Below are 20,995 nucleotides of genomic sequence, written 5' to 3' on the forward strand. Positions count from 1 at the left end.
CCCTCAGACGCACACTGCAAGTTCAATGCACTGAACTCGCTCATGTGAAACCAGCCTAAGGGCCCATGCACATGTGTATTTTGCGGTCCGAAACAAAACCACATCCGTGTTGGATCCTCATTTTTTGCAGATCCATTGTAAGAATGCCTGTCCTTGTCAGTTTTGCAGACTTTTTTGCAGAACGGAATGCACACAAGTCATTTCAGGTTTTTTTGTGGACCCATTAAAATAAATGGTTCCACATAGACCTGTAAAAAAACAGAATGAAAAAATAAAATCTATATGTCCTTATACTCAGTTTGTGGGTGTCACAGCAGGACTCATTTGCCATAACCCCAGAAATGAGAAAAAAAAAATAATAAGTAGATTTTTTGCAACTCTGGGTTTGCAGATGTAGTAAACGTGCGAGTCGTGTTGTGCCCCCATTCATTTCTACATGAGTACTGCTACACTGAATACTAACACATTCTAACAACCCATTGTAGGCAATCGTACTGCTGATATGGCCCTAGGTAAAAAGGCGTTTGACACCAGATCTAAATCCATTCAGGGAAAATTAAAAAACATACATACCCCCACCTTTCAAAATATTTTATTTTTCAACAATCCAGGAGAAACCAGTAATAACTATTCACAGCTTATATCTAGTAACAACCTACAGTAACATGGATTGTAAAACTATCAGAGGTGCCAATAAAATTCTCTTTAGGACACAAGGAGAGTGGCAGTAGGCACATCTACGTACATTACTAGAGTCTGACTTTACGGTTTTATTGTAGTCTGGATTCATAACCTTCTCCACTTTCCTCAATGCTCACTGCTTGCCATTGCCATTGATTGGTCTCTTCTTGTGGGCATCACTGGAGAGATATGCTTCAAGCTTGGGACGGCTACTAATGCGTTTGACATAGGCACAGAGGAGTGGGAAGCCTGAAAGGCAGTCTGGTGCCAGAACAAGATGGTTGTGCAGAAGATCCACCAGGTTGTAATCAGCAAAGGAAATCTACAAAGCAATAGGGAAATAATGCAGTTAGATATCACAACTTTAGGAGTCAACGACTTAATGGGTATTCGGCCCAACCAGTTGCTCCGTTCATTTCAGGAGGGTACAGGCCCCCCCACCCCCCTGCATTTCTTAATTGTTCAAGTCACCCTGAATTCATGGTCAGTTCGCAGAAAGGTCTATGAAGAGGGGAACCAGTATGGAGAACATAATACAAGTACTGAGCAGATTTACTGTCAGCTGGACTATTAAACAATGAATGGCCCTGATAAGTGAAGGAGGCATTCCTCTATCTCTAACATATACATTTCTCCTCCTCACTTGTACTATGGATTTATACAAAGTTGTTTATAATCCAAGGTACACTTCAATGCGTTTCCATGGTAACAGACTACAATCCTCCTGCTGTCATACAGTTTTCCATGTGTCCCTTACTTGCTGCTAAAGTACTGGAGCAACAAAGTTGGTTGTGAAGGTGTGCACAGCTTTTAGATCTTTATGAACACGAGTATTCCTATGTGGACTTTCCATTTCTTGCAGGCTCTCTAACAGCAGCCTGTGTCAGTGACAGAATTCCTTTTTTTTTTTAAATCAATTTTCAGATCAATGGCCTGTCAATTAAATAGTCCTAGTATAACTAAAGCAAATCACTACTCACATGAGCTCCTACCACAAACCCCTTCCCCTCATTATTAGAGGCAAGCAGACGTTCAAAGTGACCAAGGTCAGTGGGCAGAGCCTTAACGTAATCATCTTTTCCATTCTCCTAAACAAAAAAGGAAACATGAATCTTCTGAAGAGGAAGACATTTCTCTGTCAGACTTCTGGGTGTCACTCACATAGTTCTGATAGATCATCTTCAAATACTTAAGCCGAAGATCTTCCACTCCGTCATTAACCATGTCTATGAGGCTTGCCTCACGAGGATTTTTCCCATACAGATCTACAACCCAATCATAGTTCTGAATGAGTAAATATATGCAGAGGGATCCACAAGCTCAATACATGAAAGAACAAAAGAAGCTCCGACACCCGAGTTGCTCCTGATCCCCCAGTCGTGTGGATTAAAACATCTGGCAACGGGGTGGGGGGAAACAGCCAATAGCAGGCCATGACGGGGACTAGCCTCCCTAGAGTCACCAGGAGATGCAGCTGTGCGGGGGATCAGGAGCGGCACAGGTGCTGGGGAGGTGGGCAAGTATAATCTATATGAGGGGCCCGGGGGCATATGTTAGACTTTGTATAACCCCTTTAAGTTGTAATACCATGATTCCTGGCAAGAAGGCGCAACATGGCATTAGACTGATACAGAGTGAAGTCTCCATCTTTAAATCCTGGAAGTTGGCCATACACCTACAAGGAGAAAATAAGACAAGGAACTGTAAGATAGTTTGACAGCACTGAATGTGTTAACTACAGCAAAATTCCTGGCATCGATGGGATCTGATTGATGCAGAAGACAACAAAAAAAAAAAAACCTGTGTAAAGAGTACTGGTCAGGTCCCCAAATCCACAGTGATGAAAGCGCTCCTTCCATGCATACAATCAATAGGGATGAACGTAGGGAAAATAGAGGAAACATGGGTACTGGAAGTGAAGCATCTAGGGCAGGGGACAGGAACCTTCGGCACGCCAGCTGTTGTGAAACTACAACTCCCAGCATGCTCCAATCATTTCTATGAGAGTTCTGAGAACAGTAGAGGAAGCATGCATGCTGGGAGTTGTAGTTCCACAACAGCTGGAGTCTCCCTACTCCTGGTTTATAGTATAAGGACAGGAAGGAACACAGGAGAGGTGAGAATTGATGACCAAACCTAATGATAAGCAGGGTGTTCTAGTGGTGATAAATAAGGGCCTTAGACTGAGAACATAATATATTTATTAACATTTAAAAAAATTACATAAAATTACTCAAATATTAACCACATTCTGGAACGTCCTTTCAGAGATGGCAGCTGCCGAGCGGGTGGCCTGCTGTCAGTGACAGCAGGACACCCTAGAGAGCAGGCAGGGACCATTCCTGTAGGTCCCTGCCTTCTAGATCACTGTATACACAGCACTCAATGAGTCCTGTCCAGGCCCGGTGGGGATGTGACTGCCAAGGGAGTGCAGGAGCTGACGAGTCTTCCACAGATCACGATCAGCCCTGCACTGAGGCCATGACGAACTTGGTCTATAGGGCAGCCAAATACCCGGTGGAACACCTTACCTTTCTTATGGTGGGGGTGATCAATGCATGGATTCAGTTTGTGGTGGTGAGGGGACAAAAAACAAAACGTATGGTCCCCAGTTTTGCCCTTATGGAGAAACCCTAAACTCCCAGAATTGGCTTCTCTCAGACTGAGTTCTGGCTGCAGAGGGGGATTAAATACCTCACCCAATTGTATGATGAGGGGGTTTTAAGACTCTCTCAGCTCTACAGGCCGAATACAATATACCACGCTCATCCCTCTTTAGGTTTTTCCAACTGAGGCATGTATGAGAGTCTCAATTTGGGGTGGGCCCTTTGCGGCTGGAATATGGGGAGATAGAGAAAATTGCCAGGCGAGTAGAACATGGTAAAATGGTCTCTGCCTTCTATGGGACACTAATATCCTATCAACCTTCGCCTATAACTAAAGCTTTTGTCAAATGGAAAGAGGATATCACGAATTTAGACCTGCGGCAGGAGAGGGAATTAGCCTCTACATGGAGATCGGTGATTTGTGCGCGGGATCAGCCGATTCAGGCTAAGTGGATACAGAGTATATTTGACTCCTGTGCGTCCAGCTCGCATATACAAACTCAGATATCTGTACCAGATGTGGCATTGGCAAGGGAACGTTAATGCACATGATTTGGGAATGTCCAGTTATTGCAGACTTTTGGGAAGACGTGCACAGATCTCAATTCCAGACTGGGTCTCCCGGCAGTTATATCCCCAGAAGTTAGTCTACTGGGCCTTGTCAACGACATTATTCCTACCAAATACACTACAATCCTTTATAGGTTACTACTATTCTATGCTAGGAAGTCCATCCTGCTAAATTGGAAGCCTCCAAAGAGTCCCTCCTTATCCCACTGGACGCCACTCATCAATGCAACTTTACCCATGTACAAATGGACCTTTGAAGCTAGGGGTACACCAGACAGGTTTGAAAAGATTTGGGGCCTCTGGTTGAGTGCCAACTCTATCGGAATAACTCAGACACAACTCTGGTGTCTGCAGGTTGCTGCCCGAGTGAATGCGGTGTGAATGTCTGACAGCCTTCGATAGCGACCAATTATAACCAGGACAACTAGGATTAAGAGTTAAAGGTGAAATGTACGGTTTCAACATCTTAATGCTACATAAAGCCTTCTCCTGACTGTCAGTTAAGGTAGATGAAAGTAATTGTCCTTTTTATTCTGTTTTGAATGTTCTTGTTTTGTTGTTGTAAACTTGGGGGAGGGGGGGGTATACTGAACTCCAGGTGGCAGCCCTACAATCTGCTCTATAGAAGCGGAGGCCCTCTTCCCAGGAAGTAGAGACTGATCTAGTAGAGTGAGCCCTGAACCCTGATGGCAGAACAGCTCCCTTGGATGAGTTTATGCCAAGTAAATAGCTTGCCTTATCCATCTAGCAATAGTCTGGGAAGATGCAGCAGAGCCCTTCTTAGCACCCTGAAAGGAAATCAACCAACGGGAGAGGGACCTCCAGGGCTGTGTGACCTGCAGATATTGAATTCAACATCTCCTCCCATCTAAACAATGGAACTCCGATTTTTTTCTCTTTTTAGAGAAGCACAGAAGGAGGGAAGAACTATCTCTTGGGAACGGTGAAAAGAGGAAGACACCTTTGGCAAAAGGAGGATCAGGAGAAATAACCACCCTAGCCAAGATTTTTTAAGTAAGGCTGGTCAATGGAAAGAGCAGCAATCTCACTAAGGCCACTTTCACACGGGCGAGTTTTCAGCACGGGTGCAATGCCTGAGGTGAACGCATTGCACCCCACTGAATCCGGACCCATTAACTTCAATGGGGCTGTTCAGATGAGCGGTGATAGTCACGCATCACTTGTGCATTGAGTGAAAATCGCAGCATGCTCAATATTCTGCGTTTCACGCAATGCAGGCCCCATAGAAATGAATGGGTCTGCATGAAAAATCACAAGCAAGTGCTGATGCGGTGCGATTTTCACGCATGGTTGCTAGGAGATGATAGGGATGAAAGCAACTCGGACCCCATTAACCACCTCAGCCCCCAGTGCTTAAACACCCTGAAAGACCAGGCCACTTTTTACACTTCTGACCTACACTACTTTCACCGTTTATTGCTCGGTCATGCAACTTACCACCCAAATGAATTTTACCTCCTTTTCTTCTCACTAATAGAGCTTTCATTTGGTGGTATTTCATTGCTGCTGACATTTTTACTTTTTTTGTTATTAATCGAAATTTAACGATTTTTTTGCAAAAAAATGACATTTTTCACTTTCAGTTGTAAAATTTTGCAAAAAAAAGACATCCATATAGAAATTTTGCTCTAAATTTATAGTTCTACATGTCTTTGATAAAAAAAAAATGTTTGGGTAGAAAAAAAATGGTTTGGGTAAAAGTTATAGCGTTTACAAACTATGGTACAAAAATGTGAATTTCCGCTTTTTGAAGCAGCTCTGACTTTCTGAGCACCTGTCATGTTTCCTGAGGTTCTACAATGCCCAGACAGTACAAACACCCCACAAATGACCCCATTTCTGAAAGTACACACCCTAAGGTATTCGCTGATGGGCATAGTGAGTTCATAGAACTTTTTATTTTTTGTCACAAGTTAGCGGAATATGATGATTTTTTTTTTTTTTTTTTTTTTTCTTACAAAGTCTCATATTCCACTAACTTGTGACAAAAAATAAAAAGTTCTATGAACTCACTATGCCCATCAGCGAATACCTTGGGGTCTCTTCTTTCCAAAATGGGGTCACTTGTGGGGTAGTTATACTGCCCTGGCATTCTAGGGGCCCAAATGTGTGGTAAGGAGTTTGAAATCAAATTCTGTAAAAAATGACGAGTGAAATCCGAAAGGTGCTCTTTGGAATATGGGCCCCTTTGCCCACCTAGGCTGCAAAAAAGTGTCACACATCTGGTATCTCCGTACTCAGGAGAAGGTGGGGAATGTGTTTTGGGGTGTCATTTTATATATACCCATGCTGGGTGAGAGAAATATCTTGGCAAAAGACAACTTTTCCCATTTTTTTATACAAAGTTGTCATTTGACCAAGATATTTATCTCACCCAGCATGGGTATATGTAAAAAGACACCCCAAAACACATTCCTCAACTTCTCCTGAGTACGGGGATACCAGATGTGTGACACTTTTTTGCAGCCTAGGTGGGCAAAGGGGCCCATATTCCAAAGAGCACCTTTCGGATTTCACAGGTCAATTTTTACTGAATTTGATTTCAAACTCCTTACCACACATTTGGGCCCCTAGAATGCCAGGGCAGTATAACTACCCCACAAGTGACCCCATTTTGGAAAGAAGAGACCCCAAGGTATTCGCTGATGGGCATAGTGAGTTCATGGAAGTTTTTATTTTTTGTCACAAGTTAGTGGAATATGAGACTTTGTAAGAAAAAAAAAAAAAAAAAAAAAAAAATCATCATTTTCCACTAACTTGTGACAAAAAATAAAAAATTCTAGGAACTTGCCATGCCCCTCACGGAATACCTTGGGGTGTCTTCTTTCCAAAATGGGGTCACTTGTGGGGTAGTTATACTGCCCTGGCATTTTCCAGGGGCCCTAATGTCTGGTAAGTAGGTAAATGACCTGTGAAATCTGAAAGGTGCTCTTTGGAATGTGGGCCCCTTTGCCCACCTAGGCTGCAAAAAAGTGTCACACATCTGGTATCTCCGTACTCAGGAGAAGGTGGGGAATGTGTTTTGGGGTGTCATTTTACATATACCCATGCTGGGTGAGATAAATATCTTGGCAAAAGACAACTTTTCCCATTTTTTTTATACAAAGTTGGCATTTGACCAAGATATTTATCTCACCCAGCATGGGTATATGTAAAATGACACCCCAAAACATATTCCCCAACTTCTGCTGAATACGGAGATACCACATGTGTGACACTTTTTTGCAGCCTAGGTGGGCAAAGGGGCCCAAATTCCTTTTAGGAGGGCATTTTTAGACATTTGGATACCAGACTTCTTCTCACGCTTTGGGGCCCCTAAAATGCCAGGGCAGTATAAATACCCCACATGTGACCCCATTTTGGAAAGAAGACACCCCAAGGTATTCAATGAGGGGCATGGCGAGTTCATAGAAAAAAAATAATTTTGGCACAAGTTAGCGGAAATTGATTTTTTTGATTTTGTTCTCACAAAGTCTCCCTTTCCGCTAACTTGGGACAAAAATTTCAATCTTTCATGGACTCAATATGCCCCTCAGCGAATACCTTGGGGTGTCTTCTTTCCAAAATGGTGTTATTTGTGGGGTGTTTGTACTGCCCTGGCATTTGAGGGTCTCCACAATCATTACATGTATGCCCAGCATTAGGAGTTTCTGCTATTCTCCTTATATTGAGCATACGGGTAATGAGATTTTTTTTTTCCGTTCAGCCTCTGGGCTGAAAGAAAAAAATGAACGGCACAGATTTCTTCATTCGCATCGATCAATGTGGATGAAAAAATCTCTGCCAAAAAAAAAAAAAGAGGGGAAAGGCGTCTGCCAGGACATAGGAGCTCCGCCCAACATCCATACCCACTTCAGCTCGTATGCCCTGGCAAACCAGATTTCTCCATTCACATCAATCGATGTGGATGAATAAATCATTGCCGGGATTTTTTTTTTTATATATACAAAGTGTTTGCCAAAGTATATGAACACCGCCACCTCCTCAGCTCATATGCCTCGGCAAACATATCTTTTACTGCAGAGGAGAAATCTCGTCTTGCAGCGCCGCATACACCGACTTGCGTGTAATCTGACAGCAGCGCAATGCTTCTGTCAGAATGCACATCAGTGCTGCAGCTAGTCGATCGGTTGGTCCACCTGAAAGGTAAAAAAAACAAAACAAAAGAAAAAAACCAGGCCGCAACGCAATAAATTTATTAACTGTTGAACAGAACATAGAAACTTTTTTTTAACTTTTTTAACTGAACGTTTAACTTTTTTACTTACCGGTAATTTTTTTTTTGTTTAGTTTTTTTTACCTTTATAGAACAAACCTCTCCTTCCCCATGGGACAATGTGCAAAGCGCAAATTGCCCAAAGATGTGGCGAAGTACATTATGCACTTTATCCCAGGTGAAAGGAGAGGTTTGCAGCAGCTGTGAGTAAAAGGGCCCTAATAGCCCTGTGTGCCTGTCCTGTGAGATGCAATCCCTATGCTAGGTGTACCTGTGTGTGGTACTTCCGGAAACACTCTCCTAAGCATAGGGCAGGGTGGTCAGGACAGTCAGGACAGAAATAGCGGGTGTCACGCCTTATTCCACTCCTGCTACAGACACGACATTTTTTTCGGGGTGGCGGTTGGGTTGAGGTACCAGCAACGACACTGGGGAAATGTCGCTCGTGTAGACGGCTAACTACACTGGTGGATGGGGCCACGGAACCTCCTGGGTAAAGGAGGTTCTCGATGATCTCTTCCTGGAATTTGAGGAAGGATCGTGTTCTCCCAGCCTTACTGTAGAGAACAAAACTATTATACAGCGCCAATTGAATTAAATATACAGACACCTTCTTATACCAGCGTCTGGTTCTGCGGGAAACTAAATAGGGAGCCAACATCTGGTCATTGAAGTCCACCCCTCCCATGAGCGCATTATAGTCGTGGACTGAGAGGGGCTTTTCAATGACACGGGTTGCCCTTTCAATTTGGATTGTCGTGTCTGCGTGAATGGAGGAGAGCATGTAAACGTCACGCTTGTCTCTCCATTTCACCGCGAGCAGTTCTTCGTTACACAAGGCAGCCCTCTCCCCCCTTGCAAGACGGGTGGTTACAAGCCGTTGGGGGAAGCCCACGCGACTAGTTCGCGCGGTGCCACAGGCGCAAATCCGTTCTAGAAACAAATGCCTAAAGAGGGCCACACTTGTGTAGAAATTGTCCACATAAAGATGGTACCCCTTGCCGAATAAGGGTGACACCAAGTCCCAGACTGTCTTCCCACTGCTCCCCAGGTAGTCAGGGCAACCGACCGGCTCCAGGGTCTGATCTTTTCCCTCATAGATCCGAAATTTGTGGGTATAGCCTGTGGCCCTTTCACAGAGCTTATACAATTTGACCCCATACCGGGCACGCTTGCTTGGGATGTATTGTTTGAAGCCAAGGCGCCCGGTAAAATGTATTAGGGACTCGTCTACGCAGATGTTTTGCTCAGGGGTATACAAATCTGCAAATTTCTGGTTGAAATGGTCTATGAGGGGCCGAATTTTGTGGAGCCGGTCAAAAGCTGGGTGGCCTCTGGGACGGGAGGTGGTGTTGTCGCTAAAATGCAGAAAACGTAGGATGGTCTCAAATCGTGTCCTGGACATAGCAGCAGAGAACATGGGCATGTGATGAATTGGGTTCGTGGACCAATATGACCGCAATTCATGCTTTTTAGTTAGACCCATGTTGAGGAGAAGGCCCAAAAAAATTTTAATTTCGGAAACTTGGACTGGTTTCCACCGGAAAGACTGGGCATAAGAGCTTCCCGGGTTGGCGGATATAAATTGTGTGGCATACCGATTTGTTTCTGCCACGACTAAGTCCAAGAGCTCCGCAGTCAAGAACAGCTCAAAAAATCCCAGGGCCGAACCGATTTGAGCCGTCTCAACCCGAACTCCAGACTGGGCGGTGAAAGGGGGAACTACAGGTGCGGCTGAAGTTGGTGACTGCCAATCAGGGTTTGCCAGCACCTCAGGGATTCTAGGGGCTCTACGGGCCTGTCTGCGCGGTGGCTGCGACGGGGTAACTAGTGCACGTGCCACCGTACCAGCTTCAACTGCCCTTCTGGTGCTCGCCACGTCACCATGTTGTACGGCAGTGTTGGTACTAGGTCCAGGAAGGGCTGCGCTGCTGGTGTATGCCTCACCACGTGATCCGGCAGCGACAGCCCCACTCTGCTGCTCTTGAAACGGATCCTGCGTAACCTGTGGTCTAGCGACACGGGGCCGGGTACGCCTGGTGCTGCCAGGGACCTCCACCTCCTCGTCCGAACTTTGGGTCAGAGAGCCACTGCTTTCCACAGGTTCATATTCTGACCCGCTAGATTCATCAGATGAGGGTTCCCACTCCTCATCCGACTGGGTCAGAATCCTGTAGGCCTCTTCAGAAGAATACCCCCTGTTTGACATTTGGACTACTAAATTTAGGGGTATTCCCTGAGACTACCCAAGAAAAAAAGCAAACCTGTCTTACAAAGGGGAGGCTAGCGAAGTACCGGAGGCTGCTGCGGTTGATAAAAAATATCAAAACTGATTTTTTTATCGCCGCAGTGCTTGTAAAGTGAATGTGCAGTGATCAAAAAACAATTTTTTTTGTCACTGCGGTGGGGCGGGCGTGGGTGAACGCACGTGTGGGCGACCGATCAGGCCTGATCGGGCAAACACTGCGTTTTGGGTGGAGGGCGAACTAAAGTGACACTAATACTATTATAGATCTGACCGTGATCAGTTTTGATCACTTACAGATACTATAAAAGTACAAATGCTGATTAGCGATACGCTAATCAGCGAATAAAAGTGACTGCGGTGCGGTGGGCTGGGCGCTAACTGACGCTAACTACCTAACCAAGGGGCCTAAACTATCCCTAAAACCTAACAGCCAATACTAGTGAAAAAAAAAAAAGTGACAGTTTACACTGATCACTTTTTTTCCTTTCAATAGTGATTGACAGGGGCGATCAAAGGGGTGATCAAAGGGTTAATTGGGGTGCAGGGGGGTGATCTGGGGCTAAAGTGTGGTGTTGGTGCTACTCACTGTGAAGTCTGCTCCTCTGCTGGATCCAACCGACGAAAAGGACCAGCAGAGGAGCAGAGAAGCCATATAACAGATCATATTTACTAATATGATCTGTTATCTGGCTTCTGATTTGATTTTTTGAAAATCGCCAGCCTGCCAGCCAATGATCGTTGCTGGCAGGCTGGTGACGAAATACTTCTTTAACTTTTGCCGGCCCGCGATGCGCATGCGCGGGCCGGCAATGCACGAAATCTCGCGTCTCGCGAGAGGACGCACCGGCGCGTCCACCCAGAACAACAGGACCGCCGCAAAGACGCAATCCTGCGTACGGCGGTCCTGAGGTGGTTAAAGTGTATACACTATAATTTTCCCTTATAACATGGTTATAAAGGGAAAATAGCATTCTAATACAGAATGCTTACTAAAATGTGGATTGAGGGGGGTTAAAAAAATTTACTCCCCTCATCCAATTGATCGCGCAGTCGGCATAGTCTTGCTACTTTCAGGACCTGCAAAAGGACCTATCTTCTTTTAGCAGGACCTGCGCTTATGTCAAAGGTCCTGAAAGAAGCAAGAAGACTATGCCGACTGCGCGATCAATTGGATGAGGGGAGTTTATTTTTTTTAACCCCCCCCCCCCCCCCCCCTCAATCCACATTTTAGTAAGCACTCTGTATTAGAATGCTATTATTTTCCCTTTATAACCATGTTATAAGGGACTGCAAACAATAACCGACAGCAATTGCGTGCTTTCTCGCGGTTTTCCCTGCAATGCACACACAACGCATCCGTAGCAAATCCGGGATGCCCGTGTGAAAGAGGCCCAACTCTTCTAGCAGAGGTCATCGCTAGGAGAAAAGCCAGCTTTAGGGAGAGCATCTTAGGGGAAATGCTGTCTATTGGCGCAAAAGGATGTGACATCAGGGCTGAAAGAACCAAGTTTAAATCCCAAGGAGGGATCCTATGTCTGCAAACTGGGGATAACTTAGATAATGCAGTGATGAATCCTTAGGACAGAAAACAGAACTGGAGGTGGAGAGGGTGGTCCCTCTTTTAAAGGGTTTGTCACCTGAAAAATGGTATTAAGCTGGCTGACATTAGCGATGTGCTAATGTCAGCTGAACATACCTATACATACCTATATTAGTGCCATCTCACTGCCTGAAGCCATTGAGATATTTTATAATATGCTAATTAGCCTCTAGGAGCGAGGGGGGGGGGGCATTGCACCTGGTCCTAGAGGCCGTTTGCCCACCTCTTTTCACACCCGTCTCTTGATTGACAGGGCCAATAGATACTCACACCAGGATGATCCTCCATTTTCCGCAACACTAGTGCTTTACTCAGCAGTCTGAGATGTCAGTACTCAAGATACTTGCATTAACCCCTGCTGCACACAGTTACTTTACCTCCAAGGAGGTCACCCCCTGGTCCATCACTGGTTCTGTACACCCTTCCAGCATACAGTCACCACACATCAAGTTTGCAGACTAGACCCTCATGCCACCTGTAGGTACAGTAGACTCCTGGTTGCCACTAGCTGTTATGTGACATCCTTGTCATCAACCATGAACTCTAGGAGCACACATGAGCAGTCCCCTCATCTGAATTAAAGGCATTCTGTCACCACTAGTGAGCGTATACAACTGCTCATATGGCACTGTAGGTCTCCTTGAGGGCATTCTAACCAGAACTGTAGAGGCAATCTAAATTTATTTGTGCCCCTCAAAAAACGATGTCATAAATATGGCAATGAGCTTGTAAAAGAGTCCAAGGGGCGGAACTTATCGCTCATGGAGCCCAGCTGCACCCATTCTTAGAGAGCCCTGCTCCTTCCCTCATCTGCTATTCTTGATGTGCGGACATCACCCAGCAGTAAAAAAAAAATAATAATCTCGCGCATGAGCATCATCTGTGCGCGCTGAATAACTCAATAACTGATCTGTGCAGTTTTTGCAGTTGTGTGTATGGAGCGATCTGCAAAATAAGGGCCTAATAGGGGATCTGAACCTGCGCTCTTCTAATCACTCATTCTGTTACTGTAAATCTGACAGGCAGTCTATTAGGGTGAGAGGAAACACTGAATGCAGCAGTATACCAGAGCTGGCATCCACAAGTGATGGAGCAGGCACAGACCCCGATCCCACACCATCACCTGATCTACATTTTACCATTATACTTTGTCCATGAGGGGTTTCATCTTACCGCAGCTTTCTTCAGATCCCCCTTCTGCCAGTCATCAGACGTTACGACTTCCTCCTTCCATTGAGCTCCCTGGTCAGCCATGAGCATTCGCATAGCTTCACAACGACCTGACAAGGAAATCAAAAGAGAAATAACTCACCCCAAACCCCTGCAGACCACAATGCAGTTCTCCCCCAAACATTACAAAAATTAAAATCCAGTCATCTTCTATTATAGCCTCTTCCTTACAGCAGCCCGATATCCTGACTAGGGCCAAGCTGCAGTACCAGACACACGCGTTTGGATGTCGCTCTGTGAGGAATTCTGCCCCTTTCACACCAGCGGATGCCACGCGGGTAATCTGCTGTGTGGAAGACCGCCAAGCCCCGCTCCGGACAGCAGAGACACGGAGCAGTAACATGATTGATAATGCTCCGTGTCTGACCTTTTTACTACAGAATCACGGTGACAACTTTATCTTACCGTGATTCTGTAGTAAAAAGATCAGAGGGGCACGGAGCATTATCAATCATGTTACTGCTCCGTGTCTGCTGTCCGGAGCGGGGCTTGGCGGTCTTTCACACAGCGGATTACCCGCGCGGCATCCGCTCGTGAGAAACAGCCCTTGTAGGTGCAGCTGACCGTAGTGGACCATCAATGTAAAAATGCTTTAAATGGTTTGGTTCTAAGAAAGAAAACCTCTACTCACCTCTGGCATTAAAATAAATGATGGTGTATTCAGGCACTAAAGAGCGAGAAGAGAGACAGGCGGTATTAATTGGTGGTAATGCTACATGACTTCTGTATATGCCGGTTGTTACAAGTTATCCCTAAGGGGTCATGCACACAGCCGTTGTAGTTTTTGTGGTCCGCAAAACACGGATACCGGCCGTGTGTGTTCTGCATTTTGCCAAACGCAACATCCAGCCCATAATATAATTTGTCTGTTTTATGGACAAGGATAGGACATGTTCTCTCTTTTTTTAGGATGCCACACTCGTACGTGGCAGTGCCGATGGCTGACTGAGGGAGTCCCCTTCCTCTGAAACCACTTAGACGCTGTGGTTGCCATCAACTAGCATCTAAAGGGTTAAACTGCCGGGATCAGCGCTTCCACCATTCGGGCAGGACTCCCGCTCTCCACTGTCCAGGAGACCCATGCAGCACTTACATCTTAAAGGGTTTCTACCACCACATTTTGACCTAATTAGCTGTCAGACACTAGTGATCTGCTAGTGTCTGCTCTACCTAACCATGCTATTGTAATTCCTTTCTGTGCAGCGGTTACCCTAAAAAAACCTAGTTTTATTGCTATGCTAATGAGCCTCTAGGTGCTATGGGGGCGTCTTTTCAGCACCTAGAGACTCCGTCCACTCACTATTTCCGCCGCCCAGCGCGCTCCAGCCCGCTCCTCTAGATTGACAGACTACTTCTGTGCATCTCGGCCGAATTCTCGCACCTGCGCCGTGTGCTTCTGTATTCGGCGCAGGCGCAGTGAAGATGCCGGCGCAGGGAGACAGTCACTGTGCCTGCGCCGAATACAGAAGCACACGGCGCAGGCACGAGAATTCGGCCGAGATGCAGAGAAGTAGTCTGTCAATCTAGAGGAGCGGGCTGGAGCGCGCTGGGCGGCGGAAATAGTGAGTGGACGGAGCCTCTAGGTGCTGAAAAGACGGCCCCATAGCACCTAGAGGCTCATTAGCATAGCAATAAAACTACGTTTTTTAGGGTAACCGCTGCACAGAAAGGAATTACAATAGCATGGTTAGGTAGAGCAGACACTAGCAGATCACTAGTGTCTGACAGCTAATTAGGTCAAAATGTGGTGGTAGAAACCCTTTAATGACCGCTGTAAAAAGGCGTATCGGCAGTAAGGCAGTTTCCTAATGTTTTTTGCACCCTTGGCAGTTCTGAAATGGCAGCTTTCACTGGGTTTAACGTTTTCCCATAATAAAACATATGACTTTCATAAGCAAGTCTGGCAGCTGGCTAAAGTTAACCACTTCACTGCCAAAGCGCTGATACTGCAGGGAGCAGGTGTGTAGGAGAAGCAGCCAAGATGGAGAACAGCCATTGTGAGTAAGACATCCATGGAGAACAGCGTGCGGCGATTTGCCAGAAGCTCCGTTACCCCCTCTGCACAGACCATGAGCAAAAGCGTGAGCGCCATCTAGTGGCTGCTGACATGTAGCTTCCTTGTCAGATGCACTGTACAAGCAAGTACTGGGGGACTTTAGGAGTACAACTGGAAACCATATGACTTCTATTGAACGCAATTTAACCCCATAAAGGGGTTTCCTAAAAATCTCAGACAACCCCTACAAGGTCTTAAAAAAAAAAAAAATTATATTAACCCCTTACTCCAGCACCATTCTGTGCCACTTCTCTGGTACTCCCACTGCATGTCACCGAGTACCAGGATGTGCCTGGATCCAGTCACTGTCCTCAGCTGTAGACCAAGGACAATGATTGGCCAGACGGTCAGGTACAGCAGCAAAGCGCGCTGAAGTAATGGGTGAGACATGGTGCCATATTCAACAATAACCTTTAAAGGCATATACCCTTACCAACATAAGGCTGTAATAATAATTAATAAAAACACAGAAACTTCAAATGGATGAAAAGGCCGCGGTCTTTATTAAATTATTGGGGGTTACATAACTCAACCATTTTAAACCAGTATAAAACCATATTAATAAAATTAAAGTCCATTTACTGAATTAATTTAAATCCAAATAAATAGGTAAGTCGGATGCACAGGGTGGTAGACACACCAAAAAAGGGTGCTCTCAGTCCTACAGCGTCACCCCGCTGTTAAAAGGCAATTGGATATAAAGAAAATGACTGGGCACACCTAAGGATACTAGGTTGCTAATGTTTATTGGGTAAAAGGACAATAAATATAGTGGAGTAAATTTAATACAATATAAACTTGCGACAGTAGAATTATGTGGCAACACTTCATATGAAATTATATATGTTTGTAGTTGACGTGCACATTTGATCGCTATAATAATAAAATAGCATCTGTGACCAAAAGCTGCACTCCAGATACAAAATAGAAATAAGTTAATAGATAGAATTAATGCATAGAAGACGACCTCATATAAAAGCAACAATGTATATAAGAGACATATAATATAATATAACAGACCAGTAAAATTTGGATATAAGTGTTGGTCTTGGTAAAAAATATGAGCCGCAAATTGAAGATAAAATGCAATAGATATATTCTCCTAAAATATGTGGACTTAAATCCACCCAGAATTCTGAGCGACTAACCCCCCCTTTAAAGAAACAAAGACCGCGACAATAATCAAGGGAGGGCGGGCGGGACAAGCCTCTTCTCTGTTCTTGACACGGCGACTGATCTTCACAGGTACGACACCTTCTTAAATAGGTAGAATTCCCGCCGAACCGCTCCACAAACCAATCCAGGACCTAGATAAAAATAGAACAAGGCCCAGCAACCGGACAGCAACTGATTTAACCAATAGTAAACACTGACCCTTCAGCCACACTGACCAATCCAGAAGCTGCCTGGTATCCAGCTGGCTTACTTCACCTGAGGGAAATAAACAGAAACACAAGGGAACAGACAAGGGGAGAAAAGGCAGAAAACCCAGTCCATAGCAACCTATGTTTCAATGGCACCATGAGGTGCAAAGCCTATTCAGGCCAAGCCCCTATCATTATATGGTTTTTAGGTCATGCCTGCTGATGTTAGGAGCGTACATCCCAGCACCACACAGCAGGAGACCAGAAGACCCCCGTTACATCACAGTATTCGGCCCCATGCACACAGCCGTATCCAGAGGCATCCTCCCCTTCTCCCCTATTTTGCCGCAAAACTGACAGACGTTCTATATTTTGCAGGCCATGGAATGGGCATATTGTTGTGGACAGTGCACCGTCCCCATTGAAATAAATAGTTCTGCATCCGATTGTCAAAAAAATGTGGACCTAAACAGGTCTGCTGCCCAGAGACTGTCGTCCAACTTTCCAGTGCCAACTACAGTCCATAGGAGGGCACAGAGCTGCGTGCTCCTCAAAGCATTCCTAAGGCCTCATGCACACAACCGTTTTTGTCCGCAGCGAGCAGCAGTTTTTGCGGCTTGGATGCAGAACAATTCACTTCAATGGGGCAGCAAAAGATGCAGACAGCACTGCGTGTGCTGTCCGCTAGGGGTGGGTGATATGGCCTAAAATCCATATTGCGATATAATTTTAAGCATGTGCAATATGAGATATATATCGCGATATATTGTTTTCTATATTTGGGGGGTGTTTAAACTTTTTTTTTTACTTTATTTAATCACTATTAGCCTCCTTAAGGGCTAGAACCCTTGTCATATTCACCCTAATAGAGCTCTATTAGGGTGAATAGGACTTTACACTCTCCCTGCTGCCCTGTGCTTTGTGCACACAACAGCAGGGAGCTGACCATGGCAGCCAGCCTCTCATGTGCCCCCCAGCCTCTCCCTCTTATCAGCCCCCTCTGGTAACTCAAAGCCCCCCTCCCCCCAGTATTAATAATTGGTGGCAATGACCACAGGGTCGTCCACCCCCACCCCCCCTTATCATTGGTGGCAGTGGGAAGTTCTGATCGGAGTCCCAGCAGTGTAATGCTGGGGATCTGATCGGTTACCATGGCAGCCAGGAGTCACGCTACTGAAGTCCTGGCTGCGATGGTATGTTACTGAGCAGCATTATACTCACGTGTGCCGTGGCCGCCGGGCGCTCCTTCTCATAGGTCTGTACGGCGCATTGCTAATGCTATAAGCATTAGCAATGCGCCGCACAGACAGAAGGAGCGACTGGCGGCCACGGCGCACGCGAGTATAATGCTGCTCACTAACATACCATGGCAGCCAGGACTTCAGTAGCGTGACTCCTGGCTGCCATGGTAACCGATCAGATCCCCAGCATTACACTGCTGGGACTCCGATCAGAACTGCCCACTGTCACCAATGATAGGGGGGGACCCTGTGGGATATGGCCGGCACATTCATTGGTGGCGCAGTGGCCACAGTCCCTCCCCTCTTCCTCCTACTCTGTTCTCATTGGTGGTCAGCAGCAGCCGCGCACAGTGGAGAGGGAGGGACTCCCCCCTTCTCCACTGTGCCAGCTCAGGAGAACATGGTGCGCGCCGAGAGCGCGATCATACGCGGTCCAGCGATATAGGCAATATGCACAAAATCCATATCGTGGCACAAATGTACAGTATATCGCCCACCCCTACTGTCCGCATCCGCTGCTCCGTTCCGTGGTCCACAAAAAAATAAATAAAAATTGGATATAACCGGTCCTATTCTTATCTGTTTTGCAGACAAGAATAGTAAGTTATATTAATGGCTGTCCGTGCCATTCGACAAATTGTGGAACAGACGCCATCCGTGTTTTGCGGACCGCAAAACACACAACATTCGTGTGCATGTGTAGTGTACGGGGACTGTAATGCCCGTCACTACAAAAGGGTCACTTGGTGTGCTGTCGTTCCCCCCCCTTACTTATGGGGAAGTTGGTATATGTCATCCTTATAAAATGTCATGTAATGTAATGCTATGTTTTCCCTGTTACTGTGAAACTTGCATGTACAGGCCTGCTAGGGGTGTCATTCCAGCTCTTGGTCATTAGAGGGAGCTAGGGAGCCCTAGTTTATATAAGGCCCAGACAGGAAAAGGAAAAGGCAGTTGAGTCTAGAGTCGAGTCTAGTCTAACCAGAGATTAGACAATGTCAGAGACAAGTCCAGGCCTGAAGCCTGCGTACCAGGAGAGGGTATTGAAGTCCCTGTAACCGGGTTCCAAATCCAAGTCAGACGGTTCCCCTCCTGAGATCCCATATGCAGAAGCAGGAATATCTCATTTCAAGAGCCTGAGGAAGCTGAGAGGGACAGTGGCAAGCCAAGGAGAGCAAGAGGTACTCAAGACAGCAGAGGAGGTACTTTATAAAGAGAAAACCAAGGATATACGCCAGAGTTAAGGTAATGGGCCTTGGAGAAGATTTTCTATATTCCAGGATCAGACAGGAATAGAGTGCAAGCTGCCTGTACTGCAAGTCCTGTGTTTCACACTCTGAATGTCACCTTGCTGCACCTGTATTGCCTGCATCAACCGTATTGAAAGATCGACTGTATGCAAAGGAACTGCGTTTCCGTTATTGTCCTATATTCATGATAACTACTAAAGTTGGAGTTCTACTTTAACATCACGTGTTCCTCAGTTATTCCTGCTAGCAGCAAACGGCGTGCCACCGTTTAATTGGCACTGGCGTCACGAACATTTCCTATCATCCCCTACCCTTGCAGAGAGTCAGCGTCTCAGGTTAGTGTCCATTGCACTACAACACCCAGGAACATTTCTAAAACACAACTTGAGTACGCTGCACACGTAACCTAAGGAAGCTCCACATAAAACTACAAATAAAGCCGTCATATAGCCCCAGCCATTGGCCTAGCAGGGCTGAGTGAGCGCAGGGGTCTCATACTACACAGCCATATGGCGGATATATTCTCCCGAGGAAGCTTTTTCCCTCCTATGGTTCCCATTGTGAATGGCAGGGCACAGTAGCACTGACAGGTCTATAGGCACAGCACCCTCTGGACTGCCCCACCATGACACATGCCTGGAGCACAGCGCCCCCTCTAGGTTACATCTGTGTAATGGAGGGCTGGGATCACAGCACAAGTGGCTGCTATAGGCGTCACACCCACTTAAAGGGGAACTCCTGCAGTGGTAAAATAAACTCCAGGAGCTGATGCCGGTGACCACTGTATACACAGCTCATCCTGTACAGCAATGCAAAGTCACCCGTGGAAAACGGGACGCAGAAAACTACAGCACTTATCCTTAGTTTCTAGTCCATAAAAGTGTAGGGAGTCTACAGCAGACATCTTCCATTACAGATTCCACTTCCCTCTGATAAGCCGTAAACACCCAGACTCAGCGATAAGAGCCCGCGCCCTATCGTGCAATGCAAGCGCTGAGGCGTCTTACTGTTGTCTTGCGGTGAAATCCTCAGGCACAGGAGTCACAGCCGGAGAACTGCAGCCAGGTGAGGCGGAGACTTTATAGGCGGCGGAGGGGGCGGAGCTGAAGGCGGAGGCAGACTGCGCCTGCGCGGCGGCTCCTGTCAGTCACGGCGGCAGCCTCAGGCTCGGCTCCTCTCACTGCAGGAGGGCAACCAGGCTGTGCTGCCCACCTAGTAAGAGCAAGCCAGGGCGGGGCAGTGGTCTGTGCCCCCAGCAGCCGCCATCAATCATGCAACAAGGTCTTGCTTACATGAGACAGTTTTGTCGCGTTTTCTTTTTTGATACAAAATCACTGCGTTTTTTTCTGCTGTTTAAACTAGTCAAAAAATTGTGACAAAAACTCTTTAAATACGGCTCATGTGAATACACTACATAGCTATGGGCCATTAAAGGGGTATTCTGCTTGCTAGAAGTTATCCCCTATCCACAGGCTGGGGCATAACTATCAGATCGGTGGGGGTCCTACTGCTGCGGACCCCGTATCTCCTGCAGCCCCCCTGAAATTAAGGAAGTGGCCGGTCACACATGCTGGTGGCCGCTCCATTCACTTCTATGGTAGTTCCGGAGATAGCCGGTACAGCGCTCCACTGTCTCCGGAATTCCCATAGAGATGAATGGATAATGTCTAACAACTGGAATACCCCATTTAACCCTTTTGAGGACCAAGCCATCTTTGACAGAGAGGTTTTTGTTTTTTTCCAACAGTCTTACCTTTTTTTATTTTTTCGGCAGCATAGACGTATTAGGCCTTTTTTACATGAGCGAGTTTTCCGTCCGGATGTAATGTCTGCATACCTCCCAACTTTAGAAAATTGTAAAGAGGGACAACGTGTGCATCGCGTGTAGCGCTCCGCTGCAATTTGTTTCATA

The 20,995-nt window shown here is 46.2% G+C and overlaps 1 protein-coding gene across 1 annotated transcript; it reads right to left on the reverse strand.

The window, feature by feature from the left end:
• Positions 1 to 810: 810 nt before the first annotated feature.
• On the reverse strand, positions 811 to 20,115 carry LOC121003417 (glutathione S-transferase P 1). The gene is made up of 7 exons (XM_040435259.1): positions 20,091 to 20,115; positions 13,804 to 13,839; positions 13,116 to 13,222; positions 2,269 to 2,356; positions 1,843 to 1,946; positions 1,662 to 1,769; positions 811 to 1,003 (listed from the first exon to the last, which is right to left on the reverse strand). Coding segments are annotated over exons 1-7 (633 nt in total). The 5' UTR covers positions 20,092 to 20,115; the 3' UTR covers positions 811 to 814.
• Between the last annotated feature and the right edge of the window lie 880 nt (positions 20,116 to 20,995).

The sequence above is a fragment of the Bufo bufo genome, chromosome 6 (assembly GCF_905171765.1).
Source record: "Bufo bufo chromosome 6, aBufBuf1.1, whole genome shotgun sequence".
Classification (NCBI taxonomy): Eukaryota; Metazoa; Chordata; class Amphibia; order Anura; family Bufonidae; genus Bufo; species Bufo bufo.

Coding starts and splice junctions, on each gene's coding strand:
- LOC121003417 (XM_040435259.1), bottom strand. Junction 2,357..13,115: donor GGGATCTGAAGAAAGCTGCG/GTAAGATGAAAC, acceptor TTCTCCTTGTAG/GTGTATGGCCAACTTCCAGG. Junction 1,770..1,842: donor AGATGATCTATCAGAACTAT/GTGAGTGACACC, acceptor TTTTTTGTTTAG/GAGAATGGAAAAGATGATTA.